We start from the raw sequence: 21,874 nt of genomic DNA on the forward strand, positions 1-21,874 counted from the left end.
TATTGGGAACTCTGGTAACCATCAGCGAAATAAATGTTTTTTAGTCATCGGCGGGTGCATCCAACACAAAAAAACAAGTTCACGCTCCAGTTAACGCTGCTTTCCCACTGATATCCTTGTAGGGCGCTGTAGTAGTCTCGCGAGATGAGATTTGCACGGGATTCACTGGTAGGCTGGAGTCTAGATGTTGGCTATTTAAACGGCGTCGCGGGACTTGCTCACAGCGATCCTACCTTGGGGCTGTGTTAAGAAAACCGGGACGTTTGGGCTGTATGTTGTTTCCGTATACTTGTGGCTAATGGCTCTGGTGTGGCAGACACAGCTTTTTTTCCGCAGTTTGTAACATATCAGGGGGTGGGTTGTTGTTGGAAACTAAGGAATCACGTGGTGTAACAAACATTTGGTGGGCAAGATCCTCTCGTTTCATATAATATGTTTGCTGTGCTGTGTTTTTCGCAATACCTTCAGTTGATTCTAATGTGTGTGGTTATGTGGGGTGCACTGCCTCTTCTAGGGACCTGTTATTCCCGAATGCTCGGGACCTGGGTGTTCCTGGTTAAGGAGGCTTTACTGAATTTGGATCTCCTGACTTTGTCTGCTAAAAAAAAAAAAACTATCTAAACCCAATCGGATTGATTTGCTTCCAATAAGGATTAATTAGATCCCCGTTTGGATCAAGTACAATGTACTGTTTTATAATTACAGAGAAAACCATTATTTTTTGTTCAATTCTCTTTCCCATTGTTCACCAAAAATAGACTTTTTCCAATTGCTTTATTTTTTAACTTTTTTTTTTTTTTTTCCAAAATCTGAATTTAAAAGACATAGGATAAATGAGAAAACCCTCATTTTGTAGGCAATTCTAAGTAATATATGGTGTTGCTTTTACATGGTGCTAAAAATTATCTTTAAAAATAGCTCCTTTTATTAGCTCTCTAGATGTTCTCTGGTCCCAAATGAGGGGTGGGCGTGTCCTAATGTTCCCGGCCATAAGCACGGTAGGAGGGGGACAGCCAATCACAGCCCTGTACTTTCATAAGCACAGACAGGCTTTAGTTCCCTATCAGGTCCTGCTAGCTGCTGATTGGTTCCTGTCCTACAGTACAGTGAGCTTAGAGCCGCTGGCTCCCCTGCTCAGCCTGGTAATTCAAGGCGCAGCAAGTGGAAGAGAAAGGAGGGATTATTAGGGTTTTTCAAACGTATTCAATAGGTCAGCCTGAAACATTACTATTTTAAGTCCAATTCTTCTAATGAAATGAGTAACTCATTGTTACGTTTTTTTTTTTTTTTTTTTTTTTTTTTTATGCAAAATGTCTCCTTTGAAATTTAATGTCTCTGGTGTTTGTTTGGCAGCTCAGTAATTCAGGTGCAGACTATATAAAACTTTAAAGATTTGCTGATGCATTTCTCAGCAGCATCTCTGGAGTATTCGCAACTATTGTGTCAGTTCTAACAGCTGCCTTTATTGAAACTCGGGGATTCAGCTCAGCGGGGACAAAGATAAGAAATGTATCAATTTAGAACAGTTTACATGGTGGGGACCCCGGGTGTCTCCCAGAGCTGCTTTAGAAGGTGACAGATTTCACTATACACTTCAATATTTGAAAAACAACCACATAGATAATGGAAAGTAATTAGAAAAGGTCTTTATTTCTGGTGAACAATGTGAAACCAACTGAACTAAAGTGTTGGAAGGTGAAAAACCCCTATAAAAATGTGAATTATTTTATTAATATGGAGACCCCATTGGAGACAGCTTTCCTGTAATTCAGAGCTTTCTGTATAACGGGTTTCCAGATAACGACTCTCGTACTTGTATATTCTAATGTTTTGGGGTCGACGGTACTGGGTCAGCCACTTTGCATCGTATATTATGTGTTTGGTGTGCCAGGACCCACTGCCTCTTGAGCTATGTAATATATTTTAGGCTCCCTGTATACAATATATTTTGGGGTGCTTGGACCCACTGCCTCTTTCAGTATATAATGTACTACAGCTGCCAGTATCCGCTGGTCTCATTGCAATGCCAGGGGTGTGGTTCTTAAAGATTAGTGTTGCTTGAGGGCAAAAGTTTGCAGCATGGCCCCTGACTTTACTTTGATCTCCGCTATTGGTCATGGCTACAAAATAGACCATAGTGATACTAGGCTTTACCGAGACACTACAGAGCAGATTTATCAAGGGTCAAATAGAAAATTAGAATTTTTCTAAATTTCTTTTATTTTATTTTTTTTTATGGTCAAAATTCAACTAGGGAGTTATTCTATTTGATTTTTTTTTTTTAATTTGTATTTGATTTTTGAGATATATCATACTTTGGCCCTTTAAGAACATGGATTAGACTAAAAAAAAACTGCCGAATTGCTATTTTAAGTAAATAGGAGAAGTCCAGAGATCAATTCGGAGTTGTTTGCAGCCTTCCTGACATTCAAGTTTTTTAAACTCGAATTGAATTCAATTAGAGTTTTTGGGTCGATTCAATCAGAGTTTTTTTAAAAATTTGATTTTATTAATTAGATTGGTCGAATTTATGGGAGTGTTTAAAAACTCGCATGTATTAGAAATTCGACCTTTGATAAATGTGCTTCCCCATGTGTTTATGGCCACAAAGAGTAGCTGCTATTAGTAGCTGTGGAGCTACCCTTAGTGAGTGCTACAGGAGGAGGACAAAGTCTGTTACATGCACATTACCATATCCCCCCCCCCCTTCCTAGGTTAGAATAGAAGGTTGTGTCACTGGGTAGGACCCCTTTTTAAAAGGGTTGTTCACCTTTTAAGTTACATTTTAGTATGATGTACAGCAGTGCTGTTCTGTGGTACCTAGGGCCGAAGTTTTTCCAGCCTAGTGAAGGGCTGACAATGGAAGCCAGTGTTGACCACTCCTTTCTTAAACCACACCCATCCACATTAACGGTGTTCCAAACTGGACATTGCTGCGCCTATTGATGCAGGATGTCCTAAATATAGGGTTGTTTCCATTCTCATGGGTTAGCAAGAAGGAGGTGGGGGGGGGGGGGGGTCATACTGCATCCATTTGCATTTTACATAGACAACTGTATAGAGTTGCAGGCTGGAGGATACCCTAGGTAACGTAAGAAGCATGGTATGTCTTAACATATTCCATTATCCAAAGAAAGATTTTCTTGTGGCCACTATTAAGTTGCCCATATACATTGGTCTCTACTAAAATACCATCTTTACAGAACCCTGTTTATCCACTGCCACCCTCCACCACACTATACCTTCACGATAGTTCCCTATTAACTGAACAGTTTTTTTTATTGTAGCCACCGTAGGGCATTCGCAAATTGCATAGGTCAGTGGGTGTGACTAGGGCATTATCAGATATACAGTGAAACCTCAATTTTACACCCCCTGATTTTTCCAGCATTTTATGTCCTTTTATTTGTGGTCCCACCAATGTATAATGCATTTATATTTTTTTCCATGATTTTTACATCACATTTTTCCACATCAACACAATTGTGTCCTCTGTCGCTGTTATTATTGGGGAAATTAATAGGTTTAAAATAATTAAGCATATGCATATTTTGCCAAATTTCAGAGGTCTTGCACAAGCCCGCATAGTATAACATTAATGCTGCAATGCTTAACCCTTGCCATTAACACTGTAAATATTGTATTTCAAATAAAAACAGACTGGTGCTTATATCCTTTTTTAAGTACCTGAAAAAATCTGTTTCTTTAACACATTTTCCTGATTTTATACTTTCCCGGATTTTACTAATTTTTTCCTGGTCCCCTAGAAAACTTAAAATAGGGGTGCTACTGTAAATTGGCTCCTGTTTATAACTGTTCTCCCAGGTCCTACATCATAACTGAGTGTGCTTAGATACAAGATTATGGCTTCCAGTTGTGCACTCCTCTATACCAATGCCTCCAGAACAGCTCCTATGATACTTTTTCAAACCCTATCCACCTTCGCAGTTGTCTACCTGTCACCCTTGACTTGACAACCAGTGGGCAGTTTGCACCTCCATCTAACCCTCTGCCAAATATTCATGCAAACTGAAACTGTGAACGTGATTTAAAGGACAAAAAGTTGAAATATCCATTTTTTTTCTTTTCCTCAGGCAATATGGAATTTGATGAACTGATGCAGTGCCCATATGACAAAAATCATATGATTCGGCCCAGCCGGTTTCCCTACCACCTTGTTAAATGCAGAGAGGTGAGAATGGTGTCCTACTGTGTTTTTTTGAAAGCCAAGTAACCACTTTAGGAGATATGTTTAAAACATTATATCTAATCATTTGTTTGCCAAACTTTATGGGCTTTGGGCTATCTAGCATTTTCACTGCTGCTTAGTAATAATTTAAATTATGTGTGATAGCCATAGCCCCAAGGGAATTGGCAAATGCAAGCATTTTGTCCCTGCAGCGATTTGTAACACGATTGAAAAAAAAAAAAAAATGATTGTTGTTGTCGCTTCCATTCACTTGTATTGTAATTGCCTAGAAGTGTGTACTGCTTGTCACCCAGGAACATAGCAGGATTTCTGGGTCATTTGCCTGACAAGCAATCGCAGATGAGTTGCAGGGAAGTTTTCTACAGGTGAATTGTAGATTATTTGGAATGTTTTGTCCAGAATACTTTGGGATGCTTATCTATAGGTGTGGGATCCATTATTCAAAAAGCTCGGAATTATGGAAAGGCCATCTCCCATAGATTTTATTTTATTCAAATAATCCAAATTTTTAAATGCCCTTTTTCTCTGTAATAAAGTACCTTGTACTTGATCCAAACTTAGATATAATTAATTCTTATTGGAAGCAAAACCAGCTTATTAGGTTTATTTCAACTTTGGCATGATTCTAGTAAATTTAAAGTAATGAAGATCCAAATTACGAAAAGATAAGTTATCTGCAAAACCTCAGGTCCTGAGCATTCTGGATAACCATTCCCATACCTGTAATAACGGAACTCTTTACTTAAAGGAACCATAACACCAAAACCTGAAAGTGCTTTAATTTCCTGTTGCCATGCACTGGTAAGGACTACTGTAGTTTATATTGCAAAAAGGTGCTGTGTAGCCACAGTGGCAGCCATTCACGCTGAAAATGGAGAAAAGTCAACCATATATAATAATTTAATACATTTTACATTTTTTAGCGTAATTGTAATGTAGCAATAGCACCAATTCACCCTGGCAAAATAAACCAGTGTTGCTGACCCAAGTAAAGAGCCAGTCAGACTTCTGACTGAAAATTATTACTTGTTCGGATACAATTTTATAAAACTAGAAAAGTATGCAAGGAGCTTAGTAAGTGTCAGGGGCAGGCAGGATAAAGCAGAGAAAAGTGTGCTAGAAATATTTTATTGCAATGTGGATCCAAAGTACTGGTCAATGGAAGGTAGCATCAATGGCCCAGTGTGGCTATTGTATATTCCTGTAAAAAACAATTAGTCACTGTGTTTTGAGTAAAGGTTGAGCTGTTTTCCAAGAACAAAGCAGTGCAGATTAACAACTTCACATAATCTTTTTAGCAAGGTTTTTGATGCAAGGCTTTTAGTGTTTCCCTCCCTCATTTGGTTGTTTTTTTAGTTTGATTAAATGTGCACATTATACATTTATTAAACTTTATTTATTTTTTTATTCCAGAATAATCGTGCAGCAGCTAAAATTCTAGCAACTTGCCCATATAATGCCCGCCACAGAGTCCCTAAACAGGAGCTTGATCTGCACATGGCCAGCTGTGAATACAGGGTGACCATGGAGCCCATTTCTGGTAAAGTCTTGTCTTTTGAAACAATATTTGGTCCATAGATTAATGATTTCATTGGATTGAATTCCTCCCATATTTTGATACTGACTAGATTTCTCAAGTTGCCTCACAAGGAAAATTCGAAGTGACACGTATGCCATCTCGCCGGTGATTCATATTCTTGCCAGTGGGAAGGCATTTCGGGAACATTAGTCGCCCGCAGTAGTGAAGATTTCTCGCATACGACTAATCTCCCTGTGTGCCACCACCCTAAATAACCCTGCACAATGCTTCCCTGCTTTTCAAAAGTGTGATTGGTTCCCTGCAGTGTTGCCATCTGCAGCAGTCAGAGCAACTAAGGTGAAGGGGGCATACAATCCAGTTTTTATAAAAACAGTGCAATTTTTTTTTTAAATTCTATATATTTGAGATGCGTTTCCTTTTCAGTAAGAGAGCCCCTTCAAGAATAAGACCATGTTAATTTGCGGAGTCTAATATGTTCTCCTCTATGGTTGTTAGAAATGTGTGTGTTTTTTTTATTAATGTGTTTCTATTACATTGCAAAGCTGCATTTTCACATCAGAAGGTGGAGACCTCAACATGGCAAAGCCCTCCTTGTGAAGAGGTCTGGGAAACTGGTAAGATCTTATTTCTTCTAATACTTGAACTTAGCACTTTGGATGTATGCTATTTTAGCACAACAAATCCATAATATACTCCCTTCAAACATTAGTACAAAAATCACCTCCGTAAATTCTAAGTGTGCATATCAACATGTGTATCGCAAAAGGCAGTGTCTTCCCTCTGTCTGCTTACCTCATGTCAGCCACTCCCTCCTGATGCATTTTGCGCCATTGGACACTTTATCAGAGCAGGACCCATCAAATATTCTCTCCCTGTCTGCAATTGATGCCCTATTTCAAGTTCAGCTCCATCTTGGATAGTTTAGTGAACTTTATTTAAAGCAGTGGTAGTAAAAAGGTCTAATGAAATGGCTTATTATGCACATATAAAAAAATCACGCTATTATACATATATGGGGTAATGTAATTAAAGGCACGAAGTTTGCTGAGATGCAGTAACCAATAGCATCCAATCAGTAGGTATCATTTACTGGTTACCTGTTTAAAAGCAAGTATCTTATTGGTTGCTTTAGGTTACTGGTCCTGTGCAACTTTTGTGCCTTTTTATTACATATAGGGGATAGCGTGGAAGGGAGTATATTGATGCCCAAAATGCCTAATTTACCAACTATGTGGCATATAGAGACCCCAAAATGAAAAATAACACATGTAAATTTTCACGACTGACACTCTGGCTGCTACAATATAAGCACCCGATGTGAATATTTCCCCATATAAGTAAAAACTCTTTTTAGACGGAGCTCAGAATCCTGTATAATGAGGAATTTTTAAGTAACCTTAAAATATTCAATCAAGGCTTTGACAGAGTATCCCTGTTAACTAAGGTGCCCTCTGTCTCGCCTGGCAATTATTCACATGTGGCAAAAATCATAGCTTAAAGAGATACTGACACCTGAAATTAAACTTTTTTTTCCATCTATTATAATATTGCCTTTGAAAGCTACTTCTAACTTTGCCATAAAGTATTTGCATGAAGCTTTTACATTACCTGTCTGATCCCCCATGTTCCTGTATGAGGGGGCTGCCATATTTGTGCAGCAGGAGTCCATTAGCATTAAAAACTGTAACTAACAGGCTGAGATGGGACAGTCAGGTTGGCAAAGTCAGAGTGTCAGAGAGTCAGGCTTAGGAACTTCAACTAACAATTATATACAAAAACAAACCTCTCAGCAAAAAATTATCAACATGACCTATAGGTAACATTTAATGTACATTCATATGCTAAAATTAATTTTTTAGTGTCAGTATCACTTTAAGACACTTAACGGAACAGTAACAACAAGAGATGAAACTATAGGGGGTTATTTCTCAAAGATCAAGTTTGTTTTCCTATTTTAGAGAAGCAAACCCTACCCCTACATAGACTCCCCCCCCCCCCCCAGCCTAGCTGCTACCCCAGGCAAATGTCCCCAAGTCTTTACTTACCTCTCCTTGCAGATTCTGTCCAGCGGAGTTCACGGCGCTATCTTCAGCCGCTTCGGTAATCTTCGTAATGAGACCAGCGCTTCAACAATTTTCGTGAGTTTTGACGCATGCGCAGTTGTCGATACGCCAAGCTCATTCCTAAGATTACCGAAGAGAAGAAGATGGCTGCCGTGAACTCCACTGGACGTAATCTGCACTGAGGGATAAGTAAAGACTTGGGGGGGATTTGCCCGGGGTAGTGGCTAGGCTGGGGGGAGGGGGGGTCTATGTAGTGTAGGAAATTTTTAACTTGGGTTGAATTCTCCTTTAAGAAACTCAAATCCATGAATTCGGGGTGAAAAACACAAACTCAAATTGATAGTTTTCACTGACCGGTTTTAAATGGTGTCGTTTTGGATTATAATATCTCAAAGATCAACTTGAATTTTTTTTTTTGTTAACTACAACTCTACCTTTAGTAAATCTACCCCATAATGTCCTTCTTGCTCTGTGCTGGTAAAACTGGTGTTTGCTTCAGCAACAGTACTTTATATAAACAAGCTGCTGTGTAGCCATGGGGCAGTCATTTAAAGCTGAAAAGAAGAAAAGGGAGAGGATACTCGACAGATACCAGAAAAGCTCTGTAGTATAGACTGGAATTCTTCAGAACTTACCGGTTATCTACTGTGTATCCTGTGCTTGAATGGCTGCCCCCATGGATACACAGCAGCTTGTTTATATAAATTGTAGTATTCTTTCTGAAGCAAATCCACCTGTTTCACCAGTGCAGGGCAACAGTACATTACATTGTCATTTCTTTAAAAAATAAAACTCATTTTTGTTACTGTTCCTTTAAATCACATGGAGACAAACCCATTGACCTGGCTGTGTACATGAAGTTAATTGTAAATCTGATTCTATGCAGTAAACTGAAATGGCTAAATACACTGCCTGCACTAAACTTCTCTATAGAAAATAATAGTTGTTCATGCATACATTTTTAAACTATTTTGCTGCACTGAATGTTCTTATATTCCAATAAGGTATTTGATAATTTAGATCATTAAAAGATCAACCCATAAACCTTATCCGTTTTTTGGTATTTGTTTTGCAGACGAAGATCCCGTGTCAAGGCCAAAGCCCTTTATTTTAAATGATTTTACTCCTTCTCAGCCTTTTAATATGTCAGAAGGTGATGGGTAGGTACCTGTTAATGAGACAACCTGTGGGTGCTGTCCCCCCTATACGCTAGCACTGGGGGTAATATAGGAAAAGAGGCCAGGTGTGCCTGTGAATTTGTTTCAATAGGTACCTGTTAAAGGGATTGTTCAGGTGCAAACAGAAGAACTGTATCAACTAAATGTATCAATTTAGAACAGTTTACAGGGTCGGCGACCCTTCCCCCCCCCTTTTCCAGAGCTGCTTTAGAAGGTGAAAAATGACACTTTACACTTTAATATTTGTAAAACAGTCACACATAAAAAATAGAAAGTAATTGGAAAAAGTCTTTATTTCTGGTGAACTATCTGAAACCAACTGAACTGGAAAAACTGTTGGAAGGTGAACAACCCCTTTAAAGCAGAGGTCCTTGACGGTATTTATTTATTTTTAAAAACTTTTCTAAACCCAAGAATACATTGGCATAAATGCCGGGTGTTTCTCTGAGCACATTTTTTAAATTTTTAGCTGTTTCTAAGATATTTGAATTTTTTTTAACTGTTCATACCAGGAAATTTTGGCTCAACTGAGAGTTGTCAACCCAAGGGTTAATAGAACAAGTGCATAGACTGGGTCACTAACACTCTGGGTATTCTTAAAGCTAGCCAAAAAACAAAATTGATATACGTTTCAAAAGAGGGGTATTTTAGTGTACTGTATCTACGATAGATGATTATTTGCCTGTTTAGGAAACCATTTACAAGGGTTATGTACAAATGCAGGAATGTTACTGGCAGATAGATGTTAGCCATCCATGGCCTTATAGTTGCCCTGCGCTCACAGAATTCTGCTTCATGCCAAACACTGGAGCAGAGCAAGTGTCCCACAAGGCACAACTGGAGGAGCCTATTACACATTCTTAAAAGGCTGATTTTATAATTTTATTGTAATACAGGTCTGGGACCTGTTATCCAGAATGCTTAGGACCTGGGGTTTTCCAAATAACTGATCTTTCAGTAATTTGGATCTTCATACCTGAGGTCTACTAGAAAATCGTGTAAACATTAAGTAAACACAATAGGCTTCCAATAAGGATTAATTTTCTTTTCTTTGGGATCAAGTACAAGGCACTTTTATTACTAATTTAATTTTTTAATTAATTGGCTAAAATGGAGTCTATGGGTGACATCCTTTCCTTAATTTGGAGCTTTCTGTATAACAAGCAAGGAAAACATAACTAAAACCTGTAATGCTGTGAAATTAGCAACATGGGGCCCAGGCCAGAGGGTAAATTAGGCATTGTTGCCTAATCTCAATCTCATCTAATTTGTATGTCCTATATAAACCTGAAACCTAGTGTGTTAATTTAAAGAAAATATAGGACAACAATGTCTGAGTGACTTGACATACCACTGCTTAAATATAATAGCACAACACTAATTAAATTGTAAAATTGAATTGGGACAATGTAACTGTACTAGGCCAAAAAAAGCGTATTATTGGTTGACATGGGTTATTGGACCAAAATATACTTCCTGGTTCTTATTTTTTTTAACTTTGTTCTGTTTAGAAATATGCCGTATACTGGAATAAGCAGCAACTACAGACCTGAAGTCCAACCTATGAATTCAGTCATGCAAGTAAAGCAAAATCAACCTGGTAAGGAGAGAGGTTTTGCATTTTTGAAGACCGGTTACCTGTGTATCTGTATTTACTTAGTTCAGTTAACATCTTAAATGTCAAACCTATAATTCATATGTGCAGTTAAAATATTATATAATTTATGCATATCTATTTAGGTGTAGTTATACAGTAATTTCTGTATGTACTTCTTGCCCTCTCCAGAACCTGAGCCTTTTACGACCAGTGAGCGAAACTATGATCCACGGTAAGCAATTTGCTTGTGGCTAGATACTTTGATGATGAGGCTATGGGGCAAATTCACTAAAGCGTGAAGCGGCTATCGCAAATTCGCCAGCGTGAATTCGTTACTTTGCCGATTTACTAACGGGTGCTGGCGTAAATTCGCTAGTGCAAGTGGACCTATTCTAGCACTACTTCGCACCCTTACGCCAGGCGAAGTTACGCTATGGCGTAGGGTTGTAACTACGCTAATTCACTAACTTACTTATTTTACTTAACGTTATCTCTTGCGCCAGACTTGCCTTCGCCACCTCAGACTGGGCAAAGTGCAATAGAGTAGATAGGGCTTGCGAATTAATGCTAGCGCAACTTCGCTACCTTTCGCCTCCCTATGTCTTTATATTTTGTATTTTTAAAAATCTCTCGCGGCAATTTTAAGAGTTTATCTAAACTATATAGTGAAATTATTGTATTTCTCTAACAGTTGTTTGTTAAAGCTACAGATGTAGGTTGAGAGAGATTGTGGATGGCATATATTTAATGGCTTGGTTGTAATGAAGTACTATATTCTATTTTCAAGAGTTTTTTTTTTCTTTTTTTGTTATTGGTATGTATTTTGGAGTTACTGTATATGTGTTATGAAACAATAAATGTGGCTGTTATAGGTAATCTTACAATGCATCTTTTTAATATAGGTATAGGAAGCTATGTTTGGGGACAAAAGGTTCCTTACTTACGAACATAGAAAATTGAAACCGACGAACATAGGCAGTACTTTTGTCTGCAATCACCCTTTATTGGTGATAATCACAATGCACCAATAAAGGGTGATTGCAGACAAAAGTACTGCTTAAGTTCCAGTTGTTTCAATTTTCTATGTTCGTGAATGCTGATACACAGTGGATTGTGTGTATATGAAACAGAAGGAAAAATAAATTATCCCACTCTGAAGAATAAGTTTCTTTAACAAGGTTCCTTCCTTAATCTGATGTGTAAATAATATATTTGAAGGGAAGTATAGTGACTGTCTCTCTCCATTTGTATACATTATGGGGAGACAGAATATTCTGTGTACTTGCAAAAATATTAGGGAAAATACACTGGGGCTCATTTATTAACGCAGCGCAGCGCTAAAAAGAGCGCAGTGGCCAGACATTTGCCCAGCGCATGCGAGTATTTAATAATGTAGCGCACGATACCTTAACAGTGCGATTTGTGCGCTAATGTAGACACAAGACAGGTGCGACGTGTGAAACTGCGTATCAGCTGTCGCAGTGCTTATAATAAATTGTGCGCACAGGAAGATACCGCAAAGGTAAGGATTAGTTGTGCTCATGTATGAATGCGCTGCTTTAATTAGTTGCGTCACATATTGCGCATATTGCGTTCACTTAGACGCATCTGCATTTGTTTCTGTGCTAATATTTGTTTGGTTGCAAAGGTGTTTAGCCTACCTGATACCCTTAAAGGAACCTTGGTCAATATAAACATGTTGGGTGGAAGGCGTGGTTAATATGCACTTTACAAGGGTTGTTCATCTTGAATATACTAGCGCAGCTGGGCAGGAATGCGCATTTTGAAGAGCGTTACTATTACGCCACGAAGAGGCAGGCGTAAAAATTGTGGTGCTGTTGCCCGGGTGCAGTTTTGCACATATACAGACGCAAATCTGCGACGGCCGCAGTGCAAGCACATTGTAGCCACGCCCACAGCCACGCCCCTAACAACCACGGCATCGTTTGCGACATAAATGCCCAATCTTTTGCGCAATGCGCATAAACAAAACCATCGCAAAAGCTCTGTTATGCGCAATATCACGCAAATATATTAGCGATCACGCTTGTGATGGCGCAGACAACCTTTTGCGTCCACTTATGCGCTGCGCTGCTTTAATAAATGAGCCCCACTATCTTCTAAGCAACTTGTATTCCTCTCTATTTGCTGTAATGTAACTTTTTTTTTTTTTTTTTATTTTTTTTTTTTTAAATCTTTCAGATCCAAGGAACCACCCAATCCAAAGCAACCTGCAGTGAATGGCTACAAACCTGCAACTACAAATACAAACCCATGGTGCAGGCAAACGGGTAATGCAGAAATATATATGGTGTAGGCAGGTGTTCTTGAACACTCTGGTCTTGACTAAAAGTATGCAGTGTAATCTTTACTTTTATAAACTCACAGAATTAAATATGGATGATAAGCCCTCATTTGCCAGGTATAGATCTCTAAATGATTTGGAAATATTCATTTTGAAGTTTTTTTTTTTTTTTAGTGCTATATTAATGTTTCTTATGAATAATTTTATTGTACAAATTACATTTTTATTTTCACTGATCTGTTTAATTTGTATCTCCCTTTCGTATATATGACACGGATATTTTTTTCCTGCTGTGTGCAATTTGCACACATGCCACTTGGTGGCTCATGGATGTATATTGAGCAGTACAGACTCCATTTGCCCTGTAAAATTAAAACTTGTACTAAATCAAGACTTCAGTTAACCTGCTCTTTGGAAGGGTAATGAGGTGGCAGGGCCCATTACCTCTTAACTGTAGGTGTGGCTTTCACTTGAAAGTTTTTACCATGATGGGCAGCCTTTCCCAATCCATATGCATGTGTCACAGCTTTGTTTAGCTGGCAGCAGACAAAACACCTTCTGAATGGGAAGCAGCTTTTCCACCTGCTAAAATACAGGAGCTTCTCTAATGCATGCTATTCCGAAACAAATTGGGGGTAGCAGTATAGAAACCTAAAACTCCTATCCTTCTTTTTTTTTTTTTTTTTTTTTGTATAAATGTAATTGCTGTTTATGGAATATGGATTTCAGTACAGAATTATCTGAATGGTACTAGTAACTGATGCATTTTGAGAGCATATATAAACTAATAAGCAGTAATGTGACAGAACATTTTTTTTGGCAGGAGGATCGAGGGGAGCTGCTCCTCCAAAGTTGGGGGCTAAATCCTCAGATGAGGGGCCAAGGTATGACTAAATTATATTACAGCCATTGTAAATATATGTAAATCACAGATGTTGCATGTTAAAGGTAACATATTTTGTGCCAATGCATTGTCCTTTTTAAATATGAAAGGAATCTGCTTAAAGGAACAGTAACTATAAAAAATGAGTGCATAAAAGTAATGAATATATAATATACTGATTGCGCTGCACTCTTACTGGTATGTTTTTTGCAGAAACTAAAATAGTTTATATTAACAAGCTGCTGTGTAGCCATGGGGGCAAACATTCTAAGTTGAAAAAGAGGCACAGGATACTCAACAGATAACAGATGAGCTCTGTAGTATGCAGTGGATTCTTCAGATCTCATATATGATTGAGTACCCTGTGCTCGAATAGCAGCTTAAATTGTAATACTTTTTTTTTTTTGAAGCAAACACACCAGTTTTACCAGTGCAGAGCAACAGTACATTATGTTGTCATTGTTTTAAAACTCATTTTTTTTTCGTGTTACTGTTTAAAGGAGAATTCAACTTTTTTTTTCTTTTTTTTCCTGGAAAACTGTTTAATTCTCCTTTAAAGTGTTTCTGGCTGGTTTATTCAAACTTTTTCCTAAAACCCAACTAGTCCTACCCATATTTCACTTCCTAATTGCACCTTTCCCCAGCTGTGCAGTGGAGCCTGTGGCACACTACACTGTAGACTAAAGGACCAGGAACACTAAAATTCTGTATGCAAAAGATCATTCTGTCCCCACTCCAATAACACTTAAAGGAACAGTAACAAAAGTTTTGTAAAAAAAAATCCATTAGACATCCCTCTAATAACACATCTATCCTGGACAAAGTTAACTAATGCTTTATGCATAAATACCTAGATAAAATACCTCCTCTGTGTGTGCTGCATTTAAAAAAAGGTGATGGGACAACATACATTCTAACGAAGTTAGTTGCTTTAACTTCAGAGGATTTTCAGCCATTCTGTATCTTTCATCAGAATGGCTTATTTCTGTACAAGCTGCAAGAAGTAAAGGCAACATACAGGTCAGGCCTAAATCATCCAAGGAAGAAAGGAAACCCAGACAGCGTGCGCTTTCCTTTTCTGTCTATAGCTCTTTTAGAAACAAATCACTGAGAATAATGCTGTCACACACCCTATCCCCCCTAACCTAAATGTGGTGATAAACGAGAGAAACAATTTTGGCTGAAAAATATCAGTGATGCTGGAACTACTATCTTTCGGTTAAAAAAAAAAAAAAAAAAAAAAAGTGGCGGGAGCATGCACATAAAAGCTTTAGAATGCATGTCACCCCATCAACATTTTAATACTAATAATCAGAAGATTGATTTTATCTAGGTATGTATAAACCATAATTAACATAACACTAACTGGTACTGTAGCACGTCTTTAGGGGGCCCCAATAAAGGGGCTATTTTTAAACGATACTGTAGTAAAATTTGTAGCCCCAAGTGAAACCAGTAGCATATAGCATTCATTATTACCTACAAAATTGGTGGGGGTGTCATTTAAAGGAGAAGAAAAGGTTAAAACTAAGTAAGCCTTATCAGAAAGGACCACCTAAATATACCAGTAAAGCTGCTCTGAGTCTGTCAAAAGAAACCTTGCATTTCTTTTCTTCTATTATGTACACATGGGCTTCTGTATCAGACTTTCTGCCTTCAGCTTAAACCTCCTTGCCCTGGGCATGAGCATGCTCCGTTTGCTCCTCCCCCCCTTCTCTGCTGTAATCTGAGCCCAGAGCTATAAGTGAGCAGGAAGTGGTCACACCAAGCTAATACTGCAGCTGCTATCCTAAACAGAGAGCTTCTAGAGCTTTTTTACTAGAGTATGCAGGGCTGCCATCAGAAATCACGGGGCCCCGTACAGCAAAATTTTCTGGGCCCACCGCAGATCCCGCCCACACCACAGTAAAATGTCCACAAAGACACAACCGCTTAAAATGGTAAACCCCCCACTCACAAAAAAAAGCCATTGGTGGTCAGGGCCCCCTTATAATTTAAAAAACAAAAAAATTGGCGTCAGGGGTCCCACATAAAAGTTTTTAAAAAAAACATTAGTGGTCAGGGCCCCCCATAAGTTAAAAAAAAAACTACTGGCACCAGGGGCCCCATAAATGTTTTTTAAAAAAGCATTGGTGGTCAGGCCCCCCTATAAGTTAAAAAAAAACTATTGGCACCAGGGGCCCCATAAATGTTTTTTAAAAAAGCATTGGTGGTCAGGACCCCCCCATAAGTTAAAAAAAAACTATCAGTGCCAGGGGCCCCCTACAAAAAAAATCATTGTATAAGTGGGCAGTGCACACACTGTATATAACAGGATCCAGGTTTCTACTGATATCAGCACTAGGCAAACTCTGTACACAGGCTCTGTGGTAGGTAAATATATCACACTACAAAGAGTCATAGTTAGGCAAATACTAAGTACAACATACACAGCACTGCTTTGTCTCTCTCATGTTCTGCTTCTCTGTAAGCTCCAGGATGCTGCCACTCACTCAGCTCTCTCTGTGCCATAAAGAAAAGAGCCCAAAGAGGAACCGTGTGCTTACAGGGGCGGGACATAAGGAAGGGAGACGCTGTCATTGGCTGAAAAGCACTGGGGCAAGGCGAGATTGCAGAGTTAGGGATCGTCTGCAAATTTCATACTGCTGATGAAAACTTCAGTTGTGCATTGTGTCACAGCTTGAAATTGAGTTTACTGATAGTGGAACTTGCAGATAATCCCTAACTTTGCTCTTCTCCTCCACATACAATTTTCAGCGCGACTTCGGGTCTTCAGCACAGCCGGGCCCCCCTTTAGCCCCGGGCCCGGTACAGGTGTACCCCCTGATGGCGGCCCTGAGAGTATGGCAAAACATTCTACAGAATAAATATAGCATTCTAGCTTGCACTATTGCAGCTAATCTATTGGTAATAAAATGCCTCCGTAACTTTCCTTCTAAGCTGTTTCCTTTCTTTGAAGTATTTCTTTAAAAAGCAACTTGTAGTAACTCCACAAATGCAAATAACCTTCCCCCCCTAATCTTTCAGAAATAAGGAATTTCCCACTCCAAAGGCGAACTTGATGAATGAGTACGTACCTGTAGCAGCAAATGCAAATCCATGGTGCAGGCAACCAGGTAACACAACAATAACCAAGGACCAATGTTTAGTCAATTGAAGTAGTGATTGAAAAACCTGATTTATTGGTGATCAAGCTCACCTGAAAATCTGTCTGGTCTGAAATTCTAGCACTATTAAATGGCATATCCAACATTATGTAACCTGATTAAAAAAGAGAATTACTGTACAGTTATGGGATCTGTTATCCAGAAAGCTACTAATTACAGGAAGGCCATCTCCCACAGACTCCATTTTATCCATATCCTTTATTTTTTTTTCTCTGTAATAATAAAACAGTACCTTGTACTTGTTCCAGACTAAGATATATAATCCGTATTGGAAGCAAAACCAACTTATTGGGTTTATTTAATGTTTAAATTATTTTCTAGTAGATTTCAGGTATGAAGATCCAAATTAGAGACTCATTATTTGAAGAAGAAAATCCCAGGTTCTGAGCGTTCTGGATAACATGTCCCATACATGTATTTGATATGAATTGTATCTCTCTGCTTTTTCTTTAGCTCTGCCATCATATGCTATAGAGTTGTAAGGAGTACGGTGAAGACAAAGATTTGTAATGTACCTCCCTATTGTGCGCTACTGTCCTGCTAATTATTTATTTTGTGGCAGGAGGGTCCAGTGCTGCTTCAGAACCTTTGGGTGTTGACTCCTTCGATGAGTGGCCATGGTAGCGTTAAGTATATTTTAAGAATATCTGAATCTGTTGGATGTGTAATGTCAAGCTGCATCTGTCTCAGACTTTACAGCTTGTTTTTTTTGTTTTTTTTTTTCTCAGACCATTAGGCTTCTCTGTAATATAAGGGGGTCCATGTTTGCTCCATTGTGGTTAACGGGAGAAACACAAGATTTTAGCCTGGGGTAGGAGATCATTTCTGACATCCCAGCAGGCTATATGTTATTAGCTGGCCTAAGGGCCTGACTGATAGTTCTAAATAGGATATGCCTGTAATTTAGTGAAATAAGGGCCCCAAACAATTATTTCCATGGAGATTAATGCAGGTTTATCTTAACAATCCATAAACCATTTGATATATTATGTATCCATGTTTTAAATATTACATATTCCCACGGCTATACATTTTCCATTAGTATTGATGTAGGGCAGGGATCCCCAACCTTTTGAACCCGTGAGCAACATTCAGAAGTGAAAGGTGTTGGGGAGCAACACTTGCATGAAAAATGTTCCTAAGGTGCCAAATAAGTGCTGTGATTGGCCATTTGGTAGCCCCTATGTGGATTGTCAACCAACATTGAGGCTCTGTTTAGCAGTGCACCTGGTTTATATGCAGCCAAAACGTGCCTCCAAGCCTGTAATTCAAAAATAAGCTCCTGCTTTGAGGCCACTGAGAGCAACATCCAAGGGGTTGGAGAGCAACATGTTGCTCACGAGCTACTGGTTGGGGATCCCTGATGTAGGGCATTGGTGATTGTTTCATAAATCAGTTGAATGTGTTTTTTCTTGGTTTTTTGTTTTTTTTTCTTTTTAGTTTCTTTGTTAAAGAATTTAAAATATTTTAAAGGTTTACTTTTTCCTTTAAAGATTAGTGACTGTTCAGGGTTTACAGCTAAGAATAGCAGACCCCCAAAAGTATGAACACATCTATGACAGGAGCACACATTTTGACTAAGTATTGAAGCTAAAATAATGGCAGGAAAAATGGGTCATTGCTACTGTTGTAAATGAATTAAGGTCTTATGGCATGTTCAAAGTCCAGTACTTCCCATTCACTGGAAGGCAAAACAATTATCAATAATTCCAAGCATTTTAATTTAGTTAATTTCTTGTTCAAAGTAATTTTGAAATATTTAATGTGGTACTTCCACATATGTGCTGTAGTCTCTATATAAGTATAATTGTAACCATGTATGTCTGCCTTTGCAGCCTTGGACGCCAGCCATGGGTTAGAAAGTAAATCTTCACTTTAAAAACAGGTGAGGAGATATGGGGTTGGAATACAGGTTTAGAATATGTATTTAATATTGTATAGATAAGGTCAAATCTGCTCCAGAATCATACTGAAACCCCTTTTTATTATGTTCATATACATTGTACACTAATGTATATACAGTACATTTGTATATTGCATATACTAATGTTCCTTGTTGGGAAGGTGTGACACAGGTCAAATCTGTACCAAGCATTTAAGGCATATAGGGTTAATAACCCTTTCTGCTGTCCAAACAATATTAAATGTTCATTTCTATGGTTAACAGTCCTTAAAGTAATTGTTCAGTATAAAAACTGGGTACAAAGGCCGTGCAAAATAAAAAATATATTCAATATAGTTATCCAACAATGCAATGTATAAAGGCTGAAGTGACTGGATGTCTAACATAATAGCCAGAACACTACTTCCTGCTTTGCAGCTCTTTTCACTTATTAGTGCCTGGTAACCAATCGGTGACTTGTTGGAGGGGCCACATGGGTCATAACTGTTTGCCTTTGAGTCTGAGCTGCATGCTAATGATCAAATGCAAACTGAACAGTTATGTCCCTTGTGCCCCCCCCCTTAAAGTTGCTGACTAACTCGGAGTTGAAAAGCAGGAAATTGTAGTTGGCCATCCGGTTACTCCAGCCTTTATACATTACATTTTTGGTCAACTTTATTAGAAACATTTTATATTTTTCACAGCCTAAAAAGACTTCAGTAAGTGCAAAAATCTAAAGGTTTTATTTATACACAAAGTATCTGTCCACTAGTGTAGTTGGGACAACAAGGACCCATCTCCAAAACTCTCCAATGGGCATTGATGGCTAAAAATAAATCGCCTTCCAAATTCTACCATGAATTGTCCACAAACTCCAGCATCTCTAACAAAGATCCTTAATAGAATAAAGTATGAAAAGGCACAGCTATCATGTTTTCTGGTCAAGTGATCTCTCTCTTTAAAGTGGACCCGTCACCCTGACGTAAAAATCTATATAATAAAAGTCCTTCTTAAATTAAATCTGAAATCCAATTTCTTTTTTTTATTAAAGCATTCATAGCTGTTGTAAACTCATTTAAAAATATCAGCTGTCAATCAAGTATTGCCTACCCCGCCTCTATGCCTAGGCATAGAGGCGGGGCAAGCAATTACTTTCACTTTCCATTCAGCACTTCCTAGATGTCACTGCTCTCCCTACATTCCCCCAGCTCTCTTAACAATTTAATTGTGTAACCAGGGCATGGGGATAGACATTGGGTCCCTGTCCCCTGGTGCACAAACAAGATTCTGAGATGATACAAGGCTTGCCTTAATAACAGTGTCCATAAAATGGCTCCTTCCTGCTTGCTATAATTATGAGTTCCCAGACTGATGGAAACAATATTCAAATAATTTATACAGTGTAATTAGTTAATTTTGCTTGACTAACATGATAAAATAGGATTTGGATAATTTTTTTTGGGTGATGGGTCCCCTTTAAATCATGGATATTTACCACCATATGTCTCATGTGCCAACAAGAAAGAAAAGTTTAATACTGTTTTGTATTTGCTACTATTATTCACATTTCTTTGACTGCTAGTGACAAGCTAAAAACTGATTTATTTTAGGGATTTTGTGGAAGCCTTTACCAGTTACAGGCACATGTTGCTCATTTAGTAGCTTCTGCTACCCATGTACTGCAGCTCTATATCACTAAGATTGCAACTTTGTAAAAAAACTTCTACCAAGCACTGTGGGTTATGTTGTGTACCCATTTCTCCTTCTGAATACTTTGTATGCTAAAAATGTACTCCTCTTAAGTAAAAATAGAATACGGTATATAAAGTCTCTATGGACTGAGAAATATATTCACTTCCCTTCTTAGTTCTTCCTCCATATTTCTTATTCTAGTGTGTCTGACCAGCACCAAGGGATTGATAGTATCCCTGCTTCTAAATGAATGTAATGAGAAGTTACTGTACTATCTGTTATGGTCGGTAGGGTTGCCACCTTTGTTGAAGATAAAAAAAAAAACAGCCTTCCTGTATATTTATATTTTTTTCTCTATTAAAGGAGAAGGAAAGGTTAAAACTAAGCAAGCCTTATCCCCCCCCTCTGCTGTAATCTGAGCCCAGAGCTATAAGTGAGCAGGGAGAGACTCAGGCAGGAAATTGTCACACCAAGCTGATACTACAGCTGCTATCCTAAACAAACAGAGTGCTTTTTACTCAGGTATGGCAAAACATTCTACATAATAAATATAGCATTCTAGCTAACACTATTGCAGCTAATCTATTGGCAATAAAATGCCTCCGTAGCTTTCATTCTACTTTAACATTGGGGTCAAGTATCCTTTTTACCGGTCAGGCCAGTAAAACACCGGCCAGGTGGCAACCCTAATTTGGTCGGTCTCTCCCAAACACACTATTTATAGCCCAGCTGTTAGCATAAGCATTGATCAATGAGCAGTAATGAGAAATCAAGATCTTAATTGTTTTTTTATATTTTTTTAGGACTTTCATCTGAACCTGTTCCTGACTTGTCCGACTCCTGGATTTTTAAAATTTGTTGTGAAGTTGCCATTTAGTATTTTTGTACAAAATTTTAACAGCCTTCATTTTTACATATTAAGCTTTTTATCACAAATATAATACTAATTTACTTGAATGTTATTTGTTAACCAATAAATATAATCGATTCAATATATATTAGTGGTGTGGCCTGGAGTTGTTTGTTCTGCCCTATACTAGTAATTTTTAGTGAGTAAATAGAGGAAGCTGACCCGGGGTCCCTCAAGCCCTCCTGCAAGTCGCTTCCTCTATAGGTACCATTTCACACAAGTTGAAAATTTTGGGTAGCAAAGACCATGGGCCTCAAGTGTGACAGTTGGATAAAACTGTGCTGCTACTACTGATTTTGATAAAGATCTAACTGGCAAGACTCTTGGGTTTTAATTCCCTGAAAGCATGACCAAACCGTAAAAACATATACAGGTATGGAACCTGTTATCCAGAATGCTCTCGACCTGGGGATTTCCAGATAACTGATCTTTCTGTAATTTGGGTCT

General features: G+C 38.3%; 1 protein-coding gene across 1 annotated transcript; it reads left to right on the top strand.

The window, feature by feature from the left end:
- Nucleotides 1-232: 232 nt before the first annotated feature.
- gtsf2.L (gametocyte specific factor 2 L homeolog) lies at nt 233-21,513 on the top strand (the record flags this gene model as incomplete). The annotated part of the gene is given in 13 exon segments (NM_001088048.1): nt 233-270; nt 4,095-4,192; nt 5,624-5,750; nt 6,293-6,364; nt 8,889-8,973; nt 10,503-10,591; nt 10,778-10,820; nt 12,791-12,879; nt 13,717-13,777; nt 16,804-16,892; nt 17,506-17,563; nt 18,779-18,828; nt 21,321-21,513. Coding segments are annotated over 11 exon segments (837 nt in total). The 3' UTR covers nt 18,810-18,828; nt 21,321-21,513.
- Between the last annotated feature and the right edge of the window lie 361 nt (nt 21,514-21,874).

Source organism: Xenopus laevis, chromosome 2L (assembly GCF_017654675.1).
Source record: "Xenopus laevis strain J_2021 chromosome 2L, Xenopus_laevis_v10.1, whole genome shotgun sequence".
Lineage (NCBI taxonomy): Eukaryota > Metazoa > Chordata > Amphibia > Anura > Pipidae > Xenopus > Xenopus laevis.